The following is a 24,387-nucleotide window of genomic DNA, read 5'->3' on the forward strand; positions in this document are numbered from 1 at the left end:
CCTGGGTTCTCATCCTGACTCCACTGCTTACCTGCCGTGTGTCCTTGGGCATGTCATTTAACATCCCTATGCCTCCGTTCCCTCAGCTGCAAAGAAGGGTTTCAAACCTGTTCCTACTTAGACTCCGAGCCCCACGTGGACCTGTTTATCTTGTATTTAGTACAGTGTTTATTTTGTATCTACCCCAGTGCTTAGTACAGTGCTTGGCACAGAACTTACCTCAATCATCATCAGTGTACTAAGCACTTGGGTGAGCATAATAAAGGTAGGACACCTGATTCCTGCCCACAAGGAGCCCCTCAGGCAATCAAAGGTACGTGTTGAGTGCTTACTGTGGGCAGAGCACTGTGCTAAGCGTGTGAGAAGGTACAATACAATAGAGTTAGTAGACGGGATCCTTGCCCACAAGGAGGTGGGTTGACTGTATCCACACCCACGGCTGCCCCTGTCAACGGTTCCCTCTCTCCGGTGCCAGGTGCTGAGGGTGGTGGTCCCCTGAGGAGCCCAGCCCCCATGGTTCAAGCAGGGAGCGGAGACCTCTCCCCACCCAACCGCTGGAGCCCCGCCTCCGAATCCGCCTTCTGGGCCCGGGTCTGCAACCTCAGCGCCCTCCTGCTGCTGTGCGTCAACGTCTTCTTCTACGCCTACTTTGCCTGATGGTGTTTATTCTGAGAGCGCTGTTGGGAATGGGAGAGGAGGGGAGCGAGAAGGGGCGTGAGAGACTTGGTTCGGCCAGGTACTCCTTTCCACGGCAGCGTATTTAGAACACGGGGATGTCTCGCATTAACTCGCCCCGATGGCATGCAACCCGCGACCCCCTGGTTCTCTCAGGAATCACGTCTGGCTGCCCGGCTTTAAGCTGGTCTTGGGTGTGGGGCACCGGAGAGGCCTCCACATCCTTCCTCCGGGCTGAAGTAGCTCCCAGAACCCCTGTAGATGGTGGGCTCGACACCTTGGCAGCACCCTCCAAGTCTTGATGCCCTCTGATGTTCCTCTGTCAAGAACTGGAGAGACTTGGGGACCTCCACCAATCCTCCACTCCTTAAGATGCTACCCCCACCCATCGGCTCTTAGCTAAGCACCCTGAACAAGACGGGAGGTCATTTGGGAATTAGCTGACCTTCCTCCCCATCCCTGGCCAGGCGTTGTCGTCGTCGTCCTCCTCCTCCTCTCCCTCTATAGCCAGGCGATCCCCTTCCCTGATTAGCCGTTATTCCCCCTACCCAGTCAGCCGTTTCTCCCCTCCCCACCCCTGCCCAACCCAGCCCCTCAGCCATCCTGCCCCCACCTGAAGAATCTCCCCCAGCCTCCTGGGGGAACACGCTCCTCCAGCTCTGGGGCCATCTAAGCCTGTCCACCTGCTGACATGGAGGTTGGAGTTCCGACTGGAGATTTTAACAGAAAAATTGATTCATTAAAATCCTATCAGGTAACAAAAATAAAAGAACAGTCCCCAAACACCTTTCTCTTTCCTTTCCCGTGTTCCCCACCCATGACCCCTTTTGGTTTCCCACGAGCATCCTGGTGCTGATAGCCCCTTGGTCCAAATTCCACTCAGCCTCTCTCGGGGAATCCCGGATTTCGGGTTCACCCCCTGCAGGTCCTTCCCTGGGAGATCTTCATATGCCAGGGTGAAACTGCGATATTTCTGCCACAGTGGGGTGGGAACCTCTTAGAGAAGCAGCGTGGCTCAGTGGAAAGAGCACGGGCTTTGGAGTCAGAGGTCATGAGTTCGAATCCCAGCTCTGCCACTTGCCAGCTGTGACTGTGGGCGAGTCACTTCACTTCTCTGGGCCTCAGTTACCTCATCTGCAAAATGGGGATTAAGACTGTGAGCCTCACGTGGGACAACCTGATTCCCCTATGTCTACCCCAGCGCTTAGAACAGTGCTCTGCACATAGTAAGCGCTTAACAAATACCAACATCATCATCACTCTCCGAGTGTGGATATGACCCTCTTGACCTGAAACCTGGAGAACCTTTTCTCCTCAGGATCCCTCCAACCCGTCTCACTTAAAATGGCGGAGGGCCTTCTCCCTAATTACCGAGCTCTCTGCTCTCTTCCGTCTAGCCTGTAAGCTCCTTATGGGCAGGGAATGTGTCAGCTACATGTGCTGTATTGTACTCCCCCAGGGATTTAGTATAGTGTTCTGCACATTGTAAATGCTCAATACCATCGATTGATGAACTGATTCCCCTACTCCCCTGTGATTGGCACCCTCAGCAGAGTTCCTGGCTCTTAAGTCGATTAGCTTGCTTTTGGGGAGGGAATTTATACCTGTTCAAGCAACCTCTGAGGTTTCCCCCCACCTCCCATTTCTGTATGTGGGGCTAGTTTGAATGACCATCACAGTGGGTCACTTCTAGCATGTTGTCATCCCCGAATCCCCTCATCTGGAGCGTTGCAGACCCTATACGGGATCTTAAATTGCAGCTCCGGTGCCCCGCCACCTGAATCTGAGATGTCCCTTTGAGCTTTGGTTTCTGAATTCTTCTCTCTTCCAACTCCAACTGGCACAGGCTTGAGGGTCAGGGAACAGAACAACTCTTTTTTACCCTTAGGGGTCGAACCTTGAGGAAAGTGGAACCAAGTCTCTCCTAGGGGACTTACATGGTTGAGCTGCTGGGTGGGCTCAATGCTGGTGTCTAACTGGGAGCGTATTTTCTATGAGCTGACAGATAACCTGCGTAAGCTGGAAAGGCCAAGCTGGGTGTAAGACAAATGAGGGTAGCCAATTCATCATCAACAATGATATTTATTATGCGCTTACTTTGTGCAGAGCACGGTACTAAGCGCTTAGGAGAATACAATACATCAGAGTCGGTTGACACATTCCCTGCCCGCAGTGAGCTTAAGTTTCAAAAGTTCCCCTGAATCTGATTTTAATGAAGCATAAAATGGTTTATTGTCCCTCTGAGTTGTGTTTTTTTGGTTTAGTTTATGGGCTTGGAGACTGTTGGCCTGGGCCACCAAACTTCTGGCTGGCTTCTTATTAAGCATCATTTGTTTCCTCCAGATCCCAGATGGTGGGCAGGGTAGCAGATCATACTTCCCACCCTGAGAAGAAGCAGTATGGTATGGTGGTTAGAGCAAGGCCTGGAAGTCAGAAGGAGCTGGATTCTAATCCAGCCAGCATGGCCTAGTGGAAAGATCCCAAGACCGGGAGACTTGGGTTCTGATCCCAGCTCTCATTTGCCTGCTGTGTGACTTTTGGCAAGTCACTTAACTTTGTTAATTTTGTCAACTCTAAAATGGGGATAGAATACCTGTGTCCCTACTTTTCAGTTGGTAAAACTTGTGTGGTTTCAGGACTGTAGCTGGTCTGACAAGCCTGAATCTACTTCGGTATTTGGCACGATGCTCGATATACAATAAGATCGTAATAAATGCAATCATTATTGCTATTAAAGCCCCGTGGGGGGTCAGGACGACACAGTTCTGGGAGTTACGACTTTGAAGCTGAAGACAAAGCTTCCTCTGGAACCCAAGGCTTCACACCCACAGAGGGAGAGGTGTTTTGTCCCAGCACTGGGCCGAGCCCAAGAGAGACCACTCTTTTTTTTCCTGCCAATTGTCCCTTTTTAAAATGGTATTTTTAATCACTTACTTTGTGTCCGGCACTGTTCTAAACACTAGTGTAGATACAAGATAATCAGGTTGTACATAGTCCTGTCCGACAAGGGACTCACAGTCTAAGTTAGAGGGAGGAAGATCTAATTCCCATTTTACAGATGAGGGACCTGAGGCCCAGAGAAGTAAATTTCCCAAACTCACCCAATGGGCAAGAGGCGGAACTGGCATTAGAACCCAGGTCCTCTGGTTTCCAGGTCCATGCTATTTCCACTAGGCCATGTTGCTTCTCGCTCCACAAGGGTGAACAAGAAATTTAGCACTGGGATTTGAGCCTTAGGCTTTATCTAATGTTCAGTAGGGACCCAGGACGCTCCTAATGAATAATGTTTTCTCCCAGGCTCCGTGAGCTGGGACAACTATGTTGAATTAGGAGCAAGGGCAGAGGCCTAATTTCAGATCCTTGGGGGCTTCTCTGGCCAGGGCCATCCTGACTACTCTTTCCTCAGGTTAGCGACAAGCTCTGAAGATTTCAGAGAATTCTCTTACCGTCTGCCACCCCGAAAAGAAAGGCAGCAGAGTGGGCCTCAGCCTCTCCTTTGGGAAACCTGGGGTGGGCAGAATGTCTCAATTCCTAGCCAAATGGTCCTAAATTTGGGACTACAGAAGGCAGCATGCATTGAATCAGAATCCATATCAGGGCTCTGGGACGCCATTGACCTCGCGCCCAAGTCCTGCCTCTGACCTGGAACGCCCTCCCTCCTCATATCTGACAGACAGTTACGCTCCACATTCACAGCCTTATTGAAGGCACATTTCCTCCAAGAGCCCTTCCCTAATTAAACCCTCCTTTCCTCTTCTCCCACTCCCTTCTGTGTTGCCCTGAGTTGTTCCCTTTATTCATCCCCCACCCTCCCAGCCCCACAGCACATATGTATCTGGAATTTTATTTCTTTTAATGTCTCTCTCTCCCCCTTCTAGACTGTAAGCTCGGTGTGGGCAGGGAAGATGCCGGTTATGCTCTTCCAAGTGCTTAATACAGTGCTCTGCACATAGTGCTCGATAAATATGATTGGCTGACTGACTGGGGAGGGGGCCCATTTAAAATAGCCTCGAACTAAGAGCTCACTGCAGCCTGGCCTTGTAGGTAGAGCAGGGGCCCGGGAGTCAGAAGAACCTGGTTTCTGGCTCCTCCACTTGTCTGCTATGTGATCTTGGGAGAGTCACTTCACTTCTCTGGGCCTCAGTTCCCTCAACTGTAGAATGGGGATTAAGACTGTGAGCCCCTAGTGGGATAAGGACTGTGTCCAAACTGTTTACCTTGGATCCACCCTGGTGCTTAACAATTACGATCATCATCCTCATCACATTTCAGGGGGTTCCTGATAGGTGGGTCACTCTTGGAATGTTAGGTCATGACAAAGAGACGCTTGGGCAATTTCAGGGAGTAAATTAAGGTGCTGGTGGAAGGAACAGGTGAAGCTAGCCAGCGTGTCTTGTGGGAGTCTTTTTATTCCACACCACCCCTTCTCAGGCATTTGGCTTTTAGGTTAACAAGACTTGCCTCCTGCCTTTGCAGAGGGCCGTGGGCCGTTGCGTCAGAATGCAGCGTATCGATGGGTACGTCTGGTTTCCACAGCCTCTCTCGGTTTCTGCAGGGGAAGCCACACAACAAACACAGAGGGTCCGGGGGAACCTCAGATCGAGGTGGGGAACAAATGTCACGGCTGATAGAGATCCCGAGGCGGAGCCGGAGCCCGAGGTCGGACCCGATCAGCAGGAGAGTTATTCCCCCAGGGATGGCGGTGGCGGCAGGACCGGCGGGAGATGTGTACCGCGGTCCCTCAGTGGCGTCTCTGGCCCCTCCCAGACCGAGGGAATCTGGCCATTTGGAAAAGCAGAGGGAATCAGACAGTCCTGACTTCCCCCGCAGAGTCCACGTAAGCATCCAAGCTGCATCGAGGCCCAGGCCCCCTCTGGAAATGGAGGGAGGGAGAAGCTGATCACAGAGTGAGACAGTTCCCGGTGAACCCGGGATACCTCCAGAGCACATCCCCCGCCTTCCACGGCAGGAAACCAGAAAGGTCCCGCGTCTCACGCCGGGGGTGACTTCTCAGGATTCCCACGGGACTCCCAGCCCCGGGGAGCCGGGGTCCCGAGCCGCCGGGGCCGGTCACATGTGGACGGGCTGGACGTAGTTTCGCGGGAAGAAGCCGATGCGGCTGCAGAGTTTCCCCTTCCACCAGTTTGGGTCGGAGCGGTCCAGCACCTCTATGATGTCGCCCCGGTAGAAGTTCAGCTGGGAAGGGTCCTGGGCGGAGAAGTCAAACTGAGCCTGGACGTACTTGGCTTTCGGCTGGTGGGAGGAAACGGAAGGAGAGGATCAGAAGGGGTTGGAGAATGCCCGGGTCATTTCCCCTAAGCCTTAGGGAGCTCCAAGAAAACATGGAGAACTCTCCCTTACAGGGATAGATTCCTGGCCAACTCCGGCTTGACCTGATCAGTCAATCAATGGTTTTCGTTGAGTGCTTAAATGTGCGGAGCACTGTAGTAAACCCCTGGGGGAGTACAACACAATAGCGCTGATAAGCACTCCCCCTTCCCACAAGGAGTTTACGGTCTAGACTAGCTACCACAGTAGTTCTTCCTAGTGAAGGTGCTACAGGCCTTTTTTATGCAGCCTTCCCATAGCCCTCCCATCATTTCAAGCTCCCCATTCATTCAATAGTATTTATTGAGCACTTACTATGTGCGGAGCACTGTACTAAGTGCTTGGAATGTACAATTCGGCAACAGATAGAGAGCATCCCTGCCCAGTGATGGGCTCACAGTCTAATCGGGGGAGACAGACGGACAAAAACAAGACAACATCATCACGATAAATAGAATCGAGGGGATGTACACCTTATTAAAATAAATAGGGTAATAAAAATATATACAAATGAGCACAGTGCCGAGGGGAAGGGAGGGGGAAGGGGGGGAGGAGTGGGGGGAAAGGGGGCTTAGCTGAGGGGAGGTGAAGGAGGGGAATGTTGTCACCAGCTTGTTGTCACCTCTGTAACTGACATGTGGACCGCAAATCAGTTTGTGACCTTGTGGGCCTTGTATGTCAAGCCGTCAGGAAGGGCCATGTTTCTGATAATAATAATGTTGGTATTTGTTAAGCACTTACTATGTGCACAGCACTGTTCTAAGCAACTGGGGTAGATACAGGGTAATCAAGTTGTCCCACGGGAGGCTCAGGGTCTTAATCCCCATTTTACAGATGAGGTAACTGAGGCACAGCGAAGTTAAGTGACTTGCCCACAGTCACTCAGTTGACAAGTGGCAGAGCTGGAATTTGAACCCATGACCTCTGACTCCCAAGCCTGGGTTCTTTCCACTGAGCCATGCTGCTTCTCTAATAATGTTGGTATTTGCTAAGCGCTTACTATGCACAGAGCACTGTTCTAAGCTCTGGGGGAGATACAGGGTCATCAGGTTGCCCCACATGAGGCTCACAGTCTTCATCCCCATTTTCCAGATGAGGGAACTGAGGCCCCCGAGAAGTGAAGTGACTTGCCCACAGTCACACAGCTGACAAGGGGCAGAGCTGGGATTCGAACCCGTGACCTCTGAATCCCAAGCCCGGGCTCTTTCCACTGAGCCACGCTAGGCAGAAATGTGAGAAACAGCAAAGGCTAGTGGAAAGAGCACAGGTCTGGGGCTCAGAGGACCTGCGTTTTAATCCCTCTCGACCTCATGTCTGCGATGTGATCTTGGGCAGGTCACTTTATTTCTCTGTTGCCTCAGTGCTTCACCTGTAAAATGGGGATTAAAAGGTGGGACGCAGACTGTGTCCAACCTCATCAATCAGTGATGTTTACTGAGCACTTGCTATGTCCAGAGCACTGTACTATATGCTTGGGAGAGTACAGTGCAACGGAATCAGTAGACGCGTTCCTCGCCCCAATGAGTTTGCAATCTAATTAGCTTGTATCTACCCTAGGGCTTAGTACAATGTCTGGTACATACTAAGTGTTTAACAAATACCGTAGAAAAGAAATGTCAGAGAGAGTGGGGGGCGGGGGAGAGAGAAACAGGTGGAGCCTCAACCTGAAGTGGAGTAGCAAGAGAAAAGAAGTGAAGTAACAGCAGCTGTCTGCTGTAATCGTGGCTGGTTGGGGCTTCGGGGGGGAGCGGGGGAAGGAAGAGGTCCGCGCAAACAGCCACAGCGGTTTAACTTCTTCTCTCCCGCTGCCCCACTCTGTGTCTGTCCGTCCGTCTGCCTCCCCGCCTCCTCTGTGGGATTTGTCCCGGGACTTTTGTCATTCCGTTTCCCTTCTCCAGCCCCCACTGCGGACCACTCTCGTGTGCTCTGAGCCCAGTAGAGCAGCATGGGCCTGGGAGTCCGAAGGCCGTGGGTTCAAATGCTGACTCCACCGCGTGTCTGTTGTGGGACCTTGGCAGGTCAGTTCGCTTCTCTGGGCCTCAGTTACCTCATCTGTAAAATGAGGATTAAAGTTGTGAGCCCCATGTGGGACATAGACTGTGTCCAACCTGATAATCTTCTATCTATCCCAGCGTTTAGTTCAGTGCCTGGTACATAGTAAGGATTTAATAAATACCACAATTATTATTATTATTAAAGAGCATCTGGGGCTCTTGGGCACGTGTGTGTATTTTGAGGGTTCTGTAGATGTGGTGGCTCCCTTTTCGAGGAGCGGGCCAGGGGAAAATGTTCATCGACCTTCCAGACCCCCTCCCTTAGTCTGTCCCGCTCTGACGGAGTTTTGGGGCAGAACTGCTGTCATGGTGGTGACCATTTTATTTTTGGTTTATTTTTGTATGGCATTTGTTAAGCGCTTACAGTGTGGCAGGCACCGTACTGAACAGGGGGTAGATGCAAGCTAATCAGGTCAGACCCAGTCCCTGTCACAGTCTTCATCCCCATTTTCCAGATGAGGTAACTGAGGCACAGAGAAATAGAGTGACTGGCCCAAGGTCGCCCAGCCGACACATGGCGGAGCTGGGATTAGCTTCTCAATATAGAGACGGGGATGAGAACCCTGGAAAGAATCTCATGTGGGCCTGAGACCTGCCCAGGAAGGGCAAAGAAAATTCTCCTCCTACACCCAACTGAGAGTCATTGGGTCCTGTACGCCGGACACTTATGCCAAAACTTTGTCCTTTCTCCCCCTTCGCCCCCATCCCTCTTGGCTCTCCAGCTCAAGCTGACGGTCTTTAACTCTACCACAGGCCTGTTGGCGGGGAGAGTAAGATTCAGGCTCCACTGGGGGTAATTTTGGTCACAGTTGCCCCCCTGTTGGGGGTCGGATGCAATAGAAAGAAGCCTGGCTTAGTGGAAAGACCACAGGCCTGGGAGTCAGTCTCCATCTAATCCTGGCTCCGTCACTTGTCTGCTATGTGACTTTGGGCAAATCGCTTAGCTTCTCTGTGCCTCGGTTAACTCATCTGTAAAATGAGGTTTAAATCCTCCTTGGGATTAAATCCTCCTCCCTCCAATTTAGGACTGTGTCCAACCTGATTATCTTGTATCTACCCTAGTGTTCAATACAGAGGCTGACACACACAGTTAGCCTTTAACAAATATCAGAAAAGCCAAGAGGAAGGGGCTGTCTCCCCCGTGCCCCACAGCCTCTCCCGGTCAGTGGGTGAGTGCTCAGGGGCTGAGGGCGAGAGCCTTGCTCTCCCTATGATGCTCTCCTCACCCAGGGCTTGGCCACAGTGACCACTTCTCACTAATTTTCAGTGAAACAGAGCTAATTGCTATTATATTATATTATAAAATATGAGCTCTGGGAGACAGCCGGGGGATAGCTGGACTCCTGGACCACCCGGGCCTCAGCTGACTTTCCCTTCGGGAGGATGTGCCCAGAAGACAGGAGGGACTTGTTGGGAAGGGTCATGGAAAGGGCGATGGGGGTAGTGTGGGTTAGTGGCTAGAGCCTGGGAGTCAGAAGAACCCGGGTCCTAATCCTGTCTCCACCACATATCTCCCATGTGACCTTGGGCAAGTCACATAGCTTCTCTGGGCCTCAGTTAACTCATCTGTAAAAGGGGATTAAGAGTATGAACAGTGCTTGGCACATAGTAAGTGCTTAACAAATATAATATGAGCCCCATGTGGGACAGCGACTGCGTCCAACCTGATTAACTTGTACCTACCCCAGCGCTTAGAGCAGTGCTTGGCACGTAGAAAGCACTTGACAAGTACCATAATTATAATGATGATGATAAGAGTTATGATTATTAAATCTCAGAAGCAGGAAGTGGAAGCCAGAGTCCCTCAGTCCTCTCTGCTCTGACCTCAAAGTGGGCAGATGCCCCTCTGGCCTTACCCGGGCCTGAGGCCCGGGATGATGTTGCGATGGACCAGAGAAAGGAAGGTAACTAGGAAAAGAGCCTCGGGAAGCGGGTCCGGGTACTCGAGTGGTTGCCTAGGTACAGTAGCCCCAGATGAGCAGCAATCGGGGCATTAATATTAATAATGTTGGTATTTGTTAAGCGCTCACTATGTGCAGAGCACTGTTCTAAATGCTGGGGTAGATACAGGGTCATCAGGTTGTCCCACGTGAGGCTTAATCCCCATTTTACAGATGAGGGAACTGAGGCACAGAGAAGTGAAGTGACTTGCCCAGAGTCACAGAGCTGACAAGTGGCAGAGCTGGGAATCAAACCCATGACCTCTGACTCCCAAGCCCGGGCTCTTTCCACTGAGCCACGCTGCTGACATTCCTCTATGCCAGAGGTCAGACACCGTTTTTGTTTGTTGACAAAAAGCCAAAGAAAATAAAACATTTGAGCAGTTGGCGAACAAACAGCTATACGATTTATGGCCTCCCGCAAGACTAGTGGTGTCATTATATCAGACAGAGCATGGCCCAGTGTGATGATTGTGGCTGCTTCATCCTGGCAGCTGACTTTCTTTTTATGGTATTTGTTAAGCATGTACTATGTGCCACACTCTGTACTAAGCGCTGGGTAGACCTAAGCTAATCAGGTCAGACACAGTCCCTGTTCCAAATGGGGCTCACAGTCTTAATCCTCATTTTACAGATGAAGTAATTAAGGCACAGAGAAATGGAGTGACTTGTCCAAGATCACGCAGCAGCCAAGCAGCAGAGCCAGAATTAGAACCCAGGTCCTTCTGCCTCCCAGACCCGTGCTCTATCCATTAAGCCGTGTTGCTGTTAGTAGAGATGAGAAAGGGGAGAGGAAAACAGGATGAAAGAAGTGGAAGGAGGAGGAGTTTAGACTGTGAGCCCGTCACTGGGCAGGGATTATCTCTATCTGTTGCCAAATTGTCCATTCCAAGCACTTAGTACAGTGCTCTGCACATAGTAAGCGCTCAATAAATGCTGTTGAATGAGACAGAGAAAGTGAAAAGGGTGGGGGGGAGTGGTGCTAGTAACAGCAACATTTGCGGAATGCCTCTTGGTGTGTACTTGTTTTGTTTGGTTGTCTGTCTCCCCCTTTCTTGACTGCGAGCCCGTCGTTGGGTAGGGAATGTCTCTATTTGTTGCCGAATTGTACTTTCCAAGCGCTTAGTACAGTGCTCTGCACACAGTAAGCGCTCAGTAAATATGATTGAATAAACGAATGGTGTGCTGCATGGTACTAGGTGCTCGGGAAGTACCGAGTCATGAAGAAACACATTCTCTGCCAGCAAGAAATTTCAACTCTAACAGGGAAGGCAAGCAAAAACATTTTTACCATGAGTGTGGTCAAAAAATAAAGGAAGTGAACAAACGTACAGGAGAGCGAGGGAGTGTACATAAATTCCAGACGTGTACATAAGTGTCGTGGAGCTGAGGGGGGGAGTGAGGATCAAGTGGCTAAATGTCACAGATCCAAATGCATAGGCGACGCAGAAGGGAACGGGAGTAAGAGAAATGAGGGTGTAGCCTGGGAAGGCCTCTTGGAGGAGATGTGATTTTAATAAGGCTCTGAAGAAGGAGAGAGTGATGGTCTGCCATGTATATATATATATATTTCCCTACTCTGCCCCTTGTCAGCTGTGTGACTGTGGGCAAGTCACTTCACTTCTCTGTGCCTCAGTTCCCTCATCTGTAAAATGGGGATGAAGACTGTGAGCCTCACGTGGGACAACCTCATTCCCCTGTATCTACCCCAGCGCTTAGAACAGTGCTCTCATGTAGTAAGCGTTTAACAAATACCAACATTATTATTATATATATATATATATATATATATATATATATATAGGAGAAGCAGCATGGCTCAGTGGAAAGAGCCTCTTTCCTTCTGGCTTGGGAGTCAGAGGACATGGGTTCTAATCCCAGCTTCGCCACTTGTCTGCTGTGTGATCTTCGGGCAAGCCACTTAACTTCTCTGTGCCTCGGTTACCTCATCTGTAAAATGGGGACTAAAACTTTGAGCCCCACGTGAGCAACTTGATTACCTTGTATCTACCCCAGTGCTTAGGACAGTGCTTGGCACATAGTAAGCGCTTAACAAATACCATCATTATGATATATGAAGGGGAAGGGAGTTCCAGGCTAGAGGGAGGACATAGGATTTGTCAGTGGTAAGATAAGCGAGATTGAGGAGTTGTGAGTCGGTTGGCATCCGGGGAGAAAAACGAGCTTGCTGTGTTGTAGTAGGAAATTAGTGAGGTAGGGTAAAACGGGGCAAGTTGCGTGCTTTAAAGTAGATGGTCAGGTGTTTCTGTTTGATGTAGAGGTGGATAGACAACCACTGGAGGTCTGGAGGAGGTGGAAGATGTGGACTGGACTTATTTTAGAAAAATGATCCGGGCAGCTGCAGGAAGTAAGGACTGAAGTGGGGAGAGAAAGGAGGCTGAAGGATTGCTCAAGGTGGGAGATAAGTGCTTGGATCGATGTGTAGAAGTTTAGGTGGAAGTGGTCAAGGTGGGAGATAAGTTCTTGGATCGATGTGTAGAAGTTTAGGTGGAGGTGGAGGCTAGTAGAACCAATAGGGTTTGGTGACACTGAATATGGGAGTTGAATGAGAGAGAAGAGTTGGGGATTCATTCATTCATTCAGTAGTATTTATTGAGCACTTACTATGTGCAGAGCACTGTACTAAACGCTTGGAATGTACAGTCCGGCAACAGAGACCATCCCCACCCAGTGACGGGTTCACGGTCTAAACGATAATGTCAAGGATTCGTGAGACGGGGAGGATAGTGGTGGTGTTGTCTGCACCAGGGTTTGGGTGAGAAGATGAGGAGCTCTGTTTTAGACACGTTAAATCTGAGGAGTCGGTAGGACAGAAAAATAGAGTTGTGCTGCGGGCAGGAAGAAATGAGAGACTGCAGAAGAGGAGAGAGGTCGGGCTGGTGATGTAGATTTGGAAAATCATCCACATAGAGGTGGTAGTGGAAGGCATGTTCACTCCATCATCTTTATTGAACGCTTACTGTGTGCAAAGCACTGTACTAAACATTTAGCACTGTACTACTGTGAGTGTATAAGTTCTCTAAGGGAGTGGGTGTAGATGGAGAAGAGAAGAGGATCCACAGCTGAGGCTTGAGGGTCTCCCACAGTTAGGGGGTGGGAGGAAGAGGAGGAACCTCCTAAGGAGGCTGAAAACGAGAAACCAGAGCACCGGGAGAGGACAGTGTCAGTGAAGCCAAGGTTAAATAGTGTTTCCAGTTCATTCAATCCTATTTCATTCAATCATTTATTAGGCACTTACTGTGTACTGAGCACTGTACTAAGCACTGGGGAGAGTATAATACAACAATAAACAGACACATTCTCTGGCCCCGGAGTATAGGAGGTGGTCCACAGGGAGACTGATTGAGCGAGGCTTGTTGCAAGGAGTGGGATTTTAGGAGGGTTTTGAATATGAAGAGAGCAGGGGGGTGAGGTGGGGATGGAGGGAGTCCAAGCCCAAGAAACAGCATCAACAAGGAGATGGAGGTGAGAGAGTCAAGATGCCACACAGCTAGATTTGGGAGGACCAAGATAGAAAGTTGACGACTAGCAGGGGAAGAGAGCAGTTAGGTAAGGTAGGGCCAGGTGGTGGAGAGCTCTGAACAGTTGCCCGTGGTTGCTGCTCTCCTCAGCCTGGTGGGCCCGGTCGGTCCCCACCACCCTCGAGTCGAGCTGCCTCAAACTCCGGGATTCCATGCCTGTCCATGCATGTCTGAGGTGCCTGCAGAGCTCCCAGGGTGGCCCAGGGAAGGTGGTCCCTTGCCCCCAAAGCATTCTGGAAATGATGATGATGGTGTTTGTTAAGCACTTACTACATGCCAAGCGCTGTTCTAATAATGTTGGTTTTGTTAAGCGCTTACTATGTGCAGAGCACTGTTCTAAGCGCTGGGGTAGATACAGGGTCATCGTGTTGTCCCACGTGAGGCTCACAGTTAATCCCCATTTTACAGATGAGGTAACTGAGGCACAAAGAAGTTAAGTGACTTGCCCACAGTCACACAGCTGACAAGTGGCAGAACTGGGCTAATAATAATAATAATGTTGGTATTTGTTAAGCGCTTACTATGTGCAGAGCACTGTTCTAAGTGCTGGGGTAGATACAGGGTCATCAGGTTGTCCCATGTGGGGCTCACAGTCTTCATCCCCATTTTACAGATGAGGGAAGTGAGGCCCAGAGAAGTGAAGTGACTTGCCCACAGTCACAGAGCTGACAAGTGGCAGAGCCGGGAATCAAACCCATGACCTCTGAATCCCAAGCCCGGGCTCTTTCCACTGAGCCAAGCATCAGGTTTGAGGCAGTCCATGGCCCACGTAGGGCTCACAGTCTGAACCCCCATTTTACAGCTGAGGTGATGAGGCACAGAGAAGTGAGGTGACTTGCCCTAGGTCACCCAGCAGATAAATTGCACAGCCCGGATTAGACCCCAGCTCCTGGACCCTGCATCCCACCTGCTGCCGGGGTTTGTTGAATGCCAGTATGTATGACTTCAGTGCAATCTACAAGCTAGCCCAGAGACAAGTAGCTAATCCAAACCCTAGCCAAGCCTCTCCCACCCAGTGTTTTATATTTGCCACTCCTTCTCTCTTCTCCACCATCAGCAGATTTAACAAGAGCCCTGCACTCCGAGGAGCGTCCCGGCCGAGTCAGCAGTGAGCCAACCTCCTGCTGGGTGCTGGGTTCCGGGCCCTGGGTTCCAGTGTCCAGGCCAGACTCCTGAAGGGGGACTGACGGAGGCCGTGGGCACAGGCTTGGACGTGATCCACCAGACTGTGATCGTGCAGGGGATTGCAGAGGGAATAAAGAAGTTTTGGATTGAGGGAAAGAACGCGTGGGGACAGGGTGGGAGGGGGAATCCCCATTTTGTTCCTCCCTCTCTAGACTGTAAGCTCATTGTGGGGAGAGAATGTGTCTGCTGTCGCGTTGCGCTCTTCCAAGCGCTTAGTACAGTGCTCTGCATTCATTCAGTTTGTATTTATTGAGCGCCTACTGTGTGCAGAGCACGGTACTAATCGCTTGGAAAGTACAATTCGGCAACAAATTACCTAACAACGGGCTCACGGTCTAGAAGGGGGGAGACAGACAACAAAACAAATAGATCCGTCAATAGCATCAATATAAATAGAGTTATAGATATATACTCAAAGTAAGCGCTCAATAAATACAATTGACTGACTCATTAGTTCAGCAACCTGAGCCGTGAGGAGACCAGCTGTGGCTTCCCCAATTTTGGCCAGCAGGAGGAAGAGCTCGCTCACTGCTCAACCCTCCTCATTCGGTCGATCAGTCAATTATATTTATTGAGCGTTCGCTGTGTGCGGAGCACTGTGCTAAGCCCTTGAGAGAATACAGCAATAAGCACATTTTCTACCCACAGTGAGCTTACATTTCCAGAAGGCTCCCTCCCTGCCTGACCAGCCATTTCGTCAGCAGTGGGTGATGGCGTCCTGAGGGCAGGTAGCCCCAGAGTGGGCCCTTTGGAGCTTGGGCTGGGATTCGCTGGGGAAGGGGCTTGGTTGACACGACTGTCTCATCATCATCATCCTCATCAAAGGGGTTTTACTAGCCGCTCCCTCCCAGCGGGGAAGCTGTCTGTGCGGCTCTGTAGGTCCGGTGGACCGGGGCCAGTGGCCGGTGCCCGGGGCGCTGACCATCTAAGACAAGTGGCACCGCCGTCCACCTCTGTTTCGAGAAATTACTCAGCCACCTGGAAAGCGACGACCGGACTATTATTTCGGCAGCGAATCACCGAGCGTGAAGCCCCGTCTTTCCAACGCCGGTACGCGGTGTAATCGCCGTAATGGAGTGAGATGGGATCGGTCATCCCAGGGCTGCCCCGCCCCGAGAGGTAGAGCCAGCTGGTCTCCTTTGGAGGATGGAGGCGCTGCCCCCGGGGTGGGGAGGGGGCCGAGGACCCATCCTTTCCGGAAGCGGCTCGGCCGGCCCGGCCCGGAGACGAAGAGGAGGAGGAGGGGGTCTGTATGCTGAAGCTGACTGACTCGATTGAATGGAACAGGCTGGTGTGCTGCCCTAGGCTCCTCGGAGAGGAGAGTGGACCCCTCCCCTCTGTCAGTCTCGGTCCGGTCAGAAGTGCAGGCCGACAGGCAGCTGAGTCAGGGCCGGTGACTCACGACCGCTTTGCGTGTCGCCTCCCGGACCCACAGCCCCACGGACTCTGCCATTTACAAATCTGAGGCAATGAGGGGGCGGCACGGATTGGGGTGACCTTCGGGGGGGTTCCCCGGCCTGAGGGGCCAAGCAGCCTGGCTTCCGACCTCTCCCTTCCGGTCCCCCGAACCTTGGCTGCTCTGGGCCTCGGCCTGCCCCCTCGATGGGGGCCCTGGAGAGCTCAGAGCTGTGAAGTGGCAGGTTGCTCCAGGGGCAGAAGTAGAACCCAGGCCCGATTTCCAAAGATACTGAGTAGCTGTTGGTAATGAATCTCACACTGCTGGGGCCTAAAGCAGGGATTTGGCGGAAGGAGGTTAGCTCAGAGCAAGGGAGGGAAGGTGTCGGTCCTAGAGGAGAACATCTGTGACATCTCCACTAATGCAAGACCACTAGGCTCGAGGCTCAAGACCTCCAACCTGGAGGCTTCAGCCAGCCTTCCTCCTCGGGGCTCCAGTTCACACCGTGCTCTTCAGAGCCATCACCGGTTTTCCTGTATAGCTGGGAAAGTGTGCCATTTATGCTGGCTTTGGCCTGAGCTCTTAGAGTCTGCACGCAGAGCCCCGAGCCCCTTTTGGAAGAACCCCTGACCTCTCGGAGGAAAACTTTCATAATAAGGGAGAGAAGTGATAGCAATCTATCCCCTTTCAAAACCAGCACTCTCTGACCCCCTCAGCGCTTGTCCAGTTAGAGTGAAAACCATGCATAGTTTGGGATATTTGACAGTAGCGCTTGGTCCAGGAAGTCAGAGGGTTTCTGCTCACCCACCTCTGCCTTTTTCTCCCTTTCCCCAATCCTGCAGCTCAGAGACAGTCTATTTAAGGGTGTGTGTGTGTGTGTTGATTGTGGTGGTGGCTTGCGTTCCTCTTTACCCTCTGACCCCTTCTCCCCTTAGCTCCCCACCCAGTTTTCTCCAACCAGCACCAGTAACGGGGCCACTGGTTTTGTTAAAGAACTCCCGACCCTCAACTGGGACCCCTGGGATGTAATGTTTATTACCCTATTTATTTTATTAATGATGTGTACATCCCCTTGATTCTATTTACCGTGATTGAGTCGTCTTGTTTTTGTCCATCTGTCTCCCCCGATTAGACTATAAGCCCGTCAGTGGGCAGGGATTGTCTCTATCTGTTGTCGAATTGTCCATTCCAAGCGCTTAGTACAGTGCTCTGTGCATAGTAAGCGCTCAATAAATACTATTGAATGAATGAATAATGTTACGTTCCGTAAACGAGGGCGGTGTTAGGACATACGCGAGGAGGTTCTTGGCCTCCAAGGTTGTTGAGTGTTTCTCTCAAACTGACCCCCTACCATTCCTCTTTCCCCCACCTTGCTCTGGGCCTAGTGAGCTTCTCTCCCTAGTCCTCATAGAATCAGGCACCGCTTCTTAGTCATAGGAGCAGGGAGCAAGGAGACAGGATGTTTAAAAATGAAAATTGAGAAGCAGCATGGTCTAGTGAATAGAGTACAGGCCTGGCAGTCAGAAGCAGCCGGGTTCTAATCCCAGCTCTGACACTTGTCTGTGGGGTGACTTTGGGCAAGTCTCTTCATTTCTCTGTGCCTCAGTTACCTCATAATATGCTGGTATTTAAGTGCTTACTATGTGCCAAGCACTGTTCTAAGCACTGGGGTAGACACAAGGTAATCAGGTTGTCCCACGTGGGGCTCACAGTCTTAATCCCCATTTTACAGATGAGGCGTCTGAGGCCCAGAGAAGTGAAGTGACTTGCCCAAAGTCACACAGCTGACAAGTGGCGGAGCTGGGATTTGAACCCACGACCTCTGACTCCTAAGCCCGGGTTGTTTCCGCTAAGCCACACTGCATCTGTTGAGTGGGGATTAAGACTGTGAGTCCTATGTGGGACAGGGACTGTGTCTAACCTGATTAGCTTGTATTTACCCCAGTGCTTAGTACAGAGTCTGTCACATAGTAAGTGCTTAGCAAATACCACACACACAAAAGATATCGGCATAAAGGGGTCTGGTGATGAATCTGAACTGGGCATAGAAAGGATCACCTGAAAGATGGAACGTCCGACCGGTATAAATCCGGCCGGAGAGTCGCCCTAACTGCCCCCGACCGTAGAACTGTGGGAGAAAGGAACTGACTGGGGTGGGGGCCTTGCCAGCAAATTTGGGGATGTCGTGCCCGGGCACCTTAGATCCTCCCTCAAGGGGTCCCCATGTTAAACGACATCATCACCCACTCTCAGGGGGCTCGCTGACTCTTTGGAGCCCTGGGCCAACCTCCAGACTTCTCCTAGCCGTCGTTTCCCCCCATTCGAGGGGAAGCTCCTTGAGGGCAGGGAATGTGCCGCTTTGTTATTCTGTACTTCCCAAGCGCCTAGTACAGCGCACAGCACTCAATGGGCACTCAATAAATATGACCATCTCTACTCCTACTACTCTGTAAAATGGGCATAATAGCTTCTTCTATAGGAGTCTGCCAGCCCTAATTAATGAAAGAGTTCTGAGATCCTTTGATGAAAAGGTGCCAGAAGTGCAGATTGGTGCCAATGGGAACAAAAACAACAATGAAAGGTTGGTGATCTGCAGCTCCGCTCCCACTCTCCTTGTTTGGCAATCCCGATGCCCTCCCTGGCCGGAAACAGGGGTGCCCTTAGGGAGTTTAGTTTCTCCCCTACCCACACTCGGGGAGCAGAATGAGACTGTTCACGTTCTGCGCGGCGATGGTCACTGGGCTCGGCACAGGCAACGTTTGGGGCATTTCCAGCTGCTCGGGTGCCCTTCTGTAATGTGGCGTGTTAATGGTGTCGTCATTGGCAGAGCCTTAACCAGGGGTATACATGGTGGGGAGATTTAGTCATGTTACTCTCCTAAAGGCTGTTGTTTTTTGATGCTCTTTTCCCCTCTAAATCTTTCTTTTCTGCATTTTCCCACCATTCCTTCTCCCCTTGTCACGCAGAAACATCCTCCTTTTCCAAAGACCTGCCAGAGATGGGTTGAGGGAAGAGACCCTAAAGGCCCGGACCTTTCAGTCAAGCAATCAGTGGTATTTACTGCACTGTGTGCAGACCACTGTGCTAATTACTTGGGAGAGTACAAGACTATAGAGTTGATAGAGACAAGATCCCTCTGGTCAAGGAGCTTCCCATTCCCTTCATAATGTTTGGTGTTCCTCAGCACCACTTGGTCTCCTCTCCAGTTCCTCACCTTTGCCTACAAAGAGTAATTTCTTGCTCTGACAGAGCACTGCAGTGCTCCTGAGCAACCTGCAAATTAAGGTTGCAGTAAGTGTGAATCTCCACACTCCAATGAAGAGCCTCAAAATGAGATAACAGAAGTCCTCGGGAAACCTTCAGAAGCCCTGCTCTGACCAGGATTTCCTTTCACCCTTTTCTAAGTCAGGAAAGCGGCAAGGTCTAGCGGAAAGAGCGTGGGCCTGGAAGTCAGAGAACGTGGATTCTTATCCCAGCTCCTCCGGGTATCTGTTGCGTGATCTTGGACAAATCACTTAACTTCGCTGGGCCTCAGTTTCCTCATCTGTACAATGAGGATTAAGTCCTACTCCCTCCTACTTAGACCGTCAGTCCTATTAACTTGTATCGACCCCAGCAACTAGAGTAATGCTTAGCACATAGTAATTGATAGTAATCAATCAATTGTATTACTGAGTGCTTACTGTGTGAAGAGCACGGTACTAAACACTTGGGAGAGTACAATGTAAGAGAATTGGTAGTCACTTTCCCAGCCCACAGTGAGCTTACAGTCTAGATAATTAGTGTTATTATCATGTTTATAGATCTGCACAAGGGATGCATCTTCTCATCCTGATTCATTAGATTTAAATCCCTAATTGCCATTTCTGGTTTTCTTCTCTATGCTTTCTTTTCCTTCTCCACCCTTTTGAAGGTAGTATGGTCTCCACTTAGATTATACTAAAACTTACTATATATACTACTATACTAAAACGGGAAGCAGCGTGGCTCAGTGGAAAGAGCCTGGGCTTCGGAGTCAGAGGTCACGAGTTTGACTCCCGTCTCTGCCACTTGTCAGCTGTGTGACTGTGGGCAAGTCACTTCACTTCTCTGTGCCTCAGTGACCTCATCTGTAAAATGGGGATTAACTGTGAGCCTCACGTGGGACAACCTGATGACCCTGTATCTACCCCAGCGCTTAGAACAGTGCTCTGCACATAGTAAGCGCTTAACAAATACCAACAGTATTATTATTATTATTATTATTATTAAAACTGTGAGGGAGGAGAGGAAGGCTGGGACTCCCGCTCCTGACATCCTTCCCAGGGCTACTTGCAGTCGGATAGAGCAGCTGCAGGGGAGGCAGGAGAGGAAGGAGGGGGCTAGATGCTGCTGGGACAGTGGAGGGGTAGTAAGAAGGAGAGGAGGAGGAGTGCAGAAGGAGGTTGCTGCTGGGTGGTAACGCTGACTCCTAGGACTAGGGAGGGGCTCCCCTTTACTGGTGGTCAATTGATCGACGATCAGTAGCGTTCTTTGAGTAGCAGAGCATCGAACTAAGTAGAGAAGCAGCATGGCCTAGTGGATAGCACGGTCCTGGGAATCGAAAGGACCTGGGTTATCATTCTGCCTCCGCAACTAATCTGCTGTGTGACCTTGGGCAAGTCACTTCAATTCTCTATGCCTCAGTCTCATCGTCTGTAAAATGGGGGTTAAGACTGTGAGCCCCATGTGGGACAGGGACTGGGTCCAACCCGATTTGCTTGTATCTACCCCAGTGCTTAGTACAGTGCCTGACACATAGCAAGTGCTTAACAAATGCCATTGTTATTATTATTATTATGTGCTCTCCTTAATGCTCCTTAGTGTTCCTCAGAAGCAAATGACAATCTCCCCACTCAGCGGACTTCCAATCTAATAGGAGAGAGGCAGACCAACCTTATTTAGCAGGAGAGGGGAAGGAAGAACATAAATATTATAGGTAGTAGCATGAGTTTGTCAGAGTGAAATAGGGAATAATTCAATGGAAAACTGATTATACGTGTCTACACAAAGGTTGAGGATGGATGTAACTTAAATGTTAAGAGAGGCTGTTGGGTTGATGTGACTTGGGGTGTTGGGAATTCACCAGGTTGTAGGATTTTAGGAGATCTTTGATGGTGAAGAGAGCTGTGGTCTGGGAAATCGAAAGGGAAGGGAGGGAGTTCCTAGAAGAGGGAACGGTATGGTCATGGGTTCGAATCCTGGCTCTGCCACTTGTCAGCTGTGTGACTGTGGGCCAGTCACTTCACTTCTTTGTGCCTCAGTTACCTCATCTGTAAAATAGAGATTAAGACTGTGAGCCTCACGTGGGACAACCTGATTACCCAGTATCTACCCCAACGTTTAGAACAGTGTACTGCACATAGTAGATGCTTAACAAATACCAACATTATTATTATCGTTATGAAAAAGGGGTCAAAAAGGGTGAGTTGAAATAGGGTACATTTAGAAATTGAACTTGGGAGAAGCAAACTGCATGAGCTGCTGAAGACCAGTGAAAGCAGCCACTATGTAAGAGGGTGAGAGCTGGAGGACAGCCTTGGTCCAGAGATTAATCTTGCCTAGTCTCTCCCCAGCAACAGCAGCCCCCTCATTCCGTCCCCAGGCCCCACTTTACCCCAGGAGAGAGAGCACCGGTCCGGGGGCTGCTCACTCCCAGTGCTCTCGAGCGACAGATCCTGGAGCCCGGGGAGATGAAAGCATCTGACATCATATCGGTCACATTGTCGACTACCTGGGCTTGTTGTGGGCAGGGAACATCGCTACCAACTCCGTGGTAGTGGACTCTCCCAAGTGCTTAGTACAGTGGTCTGCACATGGTAAGTGCTCAATAAATACCACTGATTGAAATAAATACCGTTGATTGATTGGGCATCAGAGAGGGCTGCCATCCAGGGACCCTGATCCCAGGGAGGGCCCTGGGCAGAGAAGTCCTAGCTGGCACTGCAGGTGCCTCCTCAATCCCCACGGGGTTGGACTACTGGCCAGGCTGGGGTGGAGTGGGGGTGTGTGTGGGGTCCTCCCTAAGCCCAGGGTCTGTGCTTTTTGCTTCTGCTGCAGAAGGAAGCCAAGGAAATTTTGACAGGCAAGTTTAGGGCCTGGAGCCAGACCAGTGGTTACATGATTTTGTCTTGCTCATCCTTCTGACAAGTCCCACGCCAGCCTCTAAAGAAAATAGGAAAGTGTCGAGACATGTGACCGGCCCACACCCCCAAACAGCCCTCTCTTCACGCCAAGCACAATAGAAACAATGAGATTTTATTCAGTGATTATATCGCGCTAGCTGTTTCGCAAAAGACTTTGCAATCCTGTCGTTTGTTTTCCCTCTTCTCTCCTCCCTCCAAGAGGCCTTGGGGAGCAAGGGCTCTTGGGTAAAGTCGTGAAGCAAGAGTTTGCACAGGGAGTCAGGATTTGCATGGGGAACCCCGGAGCCCCTCTCCCGAGGTCCTGGGAGCTGATTGTTTCTCGGGCAGCGCTCTCAGGAATGGATTTAAGGATAACCTACATTCATAGCCAGATCCTGAAGATGGCCCTCGTTGGCTATGTCGACCCTCTGTGAATAGGTTTCCGCTTTATTGTGTAGGGGAATGAAGGCGAGAAGAAAGGTGTTGGGGAAACCCTCACTAATGAACTGATTCCTCCACCTCGGTCCCCAGATCAGCCTCCACTTCAATTTCCACCTCACCCTCCATCTTAGCCCTCACTTCTCTCCCACCTGAGCCCCCTCTTCAGTTCCCACTGAGCTGCGTCTTCAGCTTCCACCTGAGACTCTTCTTTAGATCCCACCTTCAGCTTCCACCTCAGCTCTTCTTCAGCTCCCACCGGAGTCTCCACTTCAGTTTCCACCTCAGCCTTCCTTTCAGCTTTCACTTGAGCCTTCACTTCAGTTCCCACCTGAGCCTCTCCTTCAGCTCCCATTTGAGTCTCATCTTCCGCTTCCCCCTCAGCCTTCACTTCAGCCTTTTCAGCTTCCACCTCAGCCTTCACTTCAGCCTTTTCAGCTTCCACCTCAGCCTTCACTTCAACCTCTTCTTCAGCTCTCACCCCAACCTCCATAACAGCTTCCACCTCAGCCTCCATATTAGGTCCCACCTCAGTCTTCGCTTCATTCCCTATCTCAACCCTCACCTCAGTCTCCACTTCAGCTCCCACCTCAGCCTCCAGTTCAGCCCCTACCTCAGCCTCCACTTCAACCCTCATCTCAGCCCCGACCTTAGCCTCCACCTCAGCTCCCATGTCAGAGCCTCAACCCACCCACCTCCCCTTAGCCTCCACCTCAACCCCCACCTGCCCTCACCCAGGTGGCTGGAATCCTATCCCTGCCATAAACCCTGCCCTGTGAGGACTAGTCTAGAGTGATGTGCTTTTGTGATTTAAGGAGCAAAGCAGGTCAACACCCTGCAGACATTTATCCTTAATTGTGGGCAAAAAGCAGAGGACAGACTGACAGGAAAGCTGGAGCGGCTGGTTTGGGCCTGCTGAATGTAGCCCAGTCATGGCTGTCAAAGGACAAGAAATTATCATGACATTTCTATTTCCTAAGCTCCCATTCTTCCCTGGGAAAATCTCTCAGAAAACTGCTCGTCAAATGATTCCTTCTATCTTGTCTAAACTCTTGCCCTTTCCTAGGAGATTTGTTTGAGGGCAACTCTTTTCCCACTTAGCTCTCCTATCCCATTTCTCCAGGGCCCAGAAAAGTCAAGGGAAACTACTTTACCTCAGGCTTCTGTTCCTCGTCTCTTAGGAAGATCTGTTTCTTTTTGGCGATGGTAGTGGTCCTGTAGAAATCCACCAGCTCGTTCAAGGAGTTGAACTTCTCCTCCCAAAGGTAGTATTTCCCAATCCTCTCTCGGAGCACTTTGAAATGCTGTACTTGATCTCCATAGCTGAGCAGAAGAGAAAAAAAGTTTCTTACTGAGTGGCAGAGGGCCCAGCCAAAGGGGAGCTGAGGAGAGACAGGCAGAGGTTAGAAAATGATGTAATTGGTCAACCAAAAAATGGTATTTATGGAGTGCTTCTTTGTGCAGACTGCTTGGGAGAGAACAACAGAATTAACAGACATGTTCCTGGCCCATAATGAGAGCCTCCTCCCTCCTGCCTCCCCAGCAGGAACAACTGGAGTATTTAGGTGCTTACTAGTGCCAAGCCCTGTACTAAGCTCTGGGATAGATACAACATAACCAGGGCCCACATCAGGCTCACAGTTTAAGTAGGAGGGAAAACAGATATCGAATCCCCATTTTACTCCA

General features: G+C 50.7%; 2 protein-coding genes across 3 annotated transcripts in view; one reads left to right on the forward strand and one right to left on the reverse strand.

Annotated features, from left to right (window-relative positions):
- Nucleotides 1–1,458, forward strand: part of SLC5A10 (solute carrier family 5 member 10) — a 144,581-nt gene extending 143,123 nt beyond the window's left edge. For both annotated transcript variants that reach the window (XM_029056952.2, XM_029056944.2), the window contains one exon: nt 476–1,458. In XM_029056952.2, the coding sequence (XP_028912785.1) occupies nt 476–657 (182 nt within the window). In that variant the 3' untranslated portion in view covers nt 658–1,458. The remainder of the gene's footprint in view (nt 1–475) is intronic.
- Nucleotides 1,459–5,064: 3,606 nt separating this feature from the next.
- The window catches only part of LOC100079295 (GRB2 related adaptor protein), a 104,785-nt gene continuing 85,462 nt past the window's right edge, over nt 5,065–24,387 (reverse strand). Inside the window, exons 4-5 of the mRNA XM_029058338.2 lie at nt 23,856–24,024; nt 5,065–5,928 (exon numbers count right to left, since the gene is read on the reverse strand). Of these exons, the coding sequence (XP_028914171.1) occupies nt 5,746–5,928; nt 23,856–24,024 (352 nt within the window). The 3' untranslated portion in view covers nt 5,065–5,745. The remainder of the gene's footprint in view (nt 5,929–23,855; nt 24,025–24,387) is intronic.

Source organism: Ornithorhynchus anatinus, chromosome 2 (assembly GCF_004115215.2).
Source record: "Ornithorhynchus anatinus isolate Pmale09 chromosome 2, mOrnAna1.pri.v4, whole genome shotgun sequence".
Lineage (NCBI taxonomy): Eukaryota > Metazoa > Chordata > Mammalia > Monotremata > Ornithorhynchidae > Ornithorhynchus > Ornithorhynchus anatinus.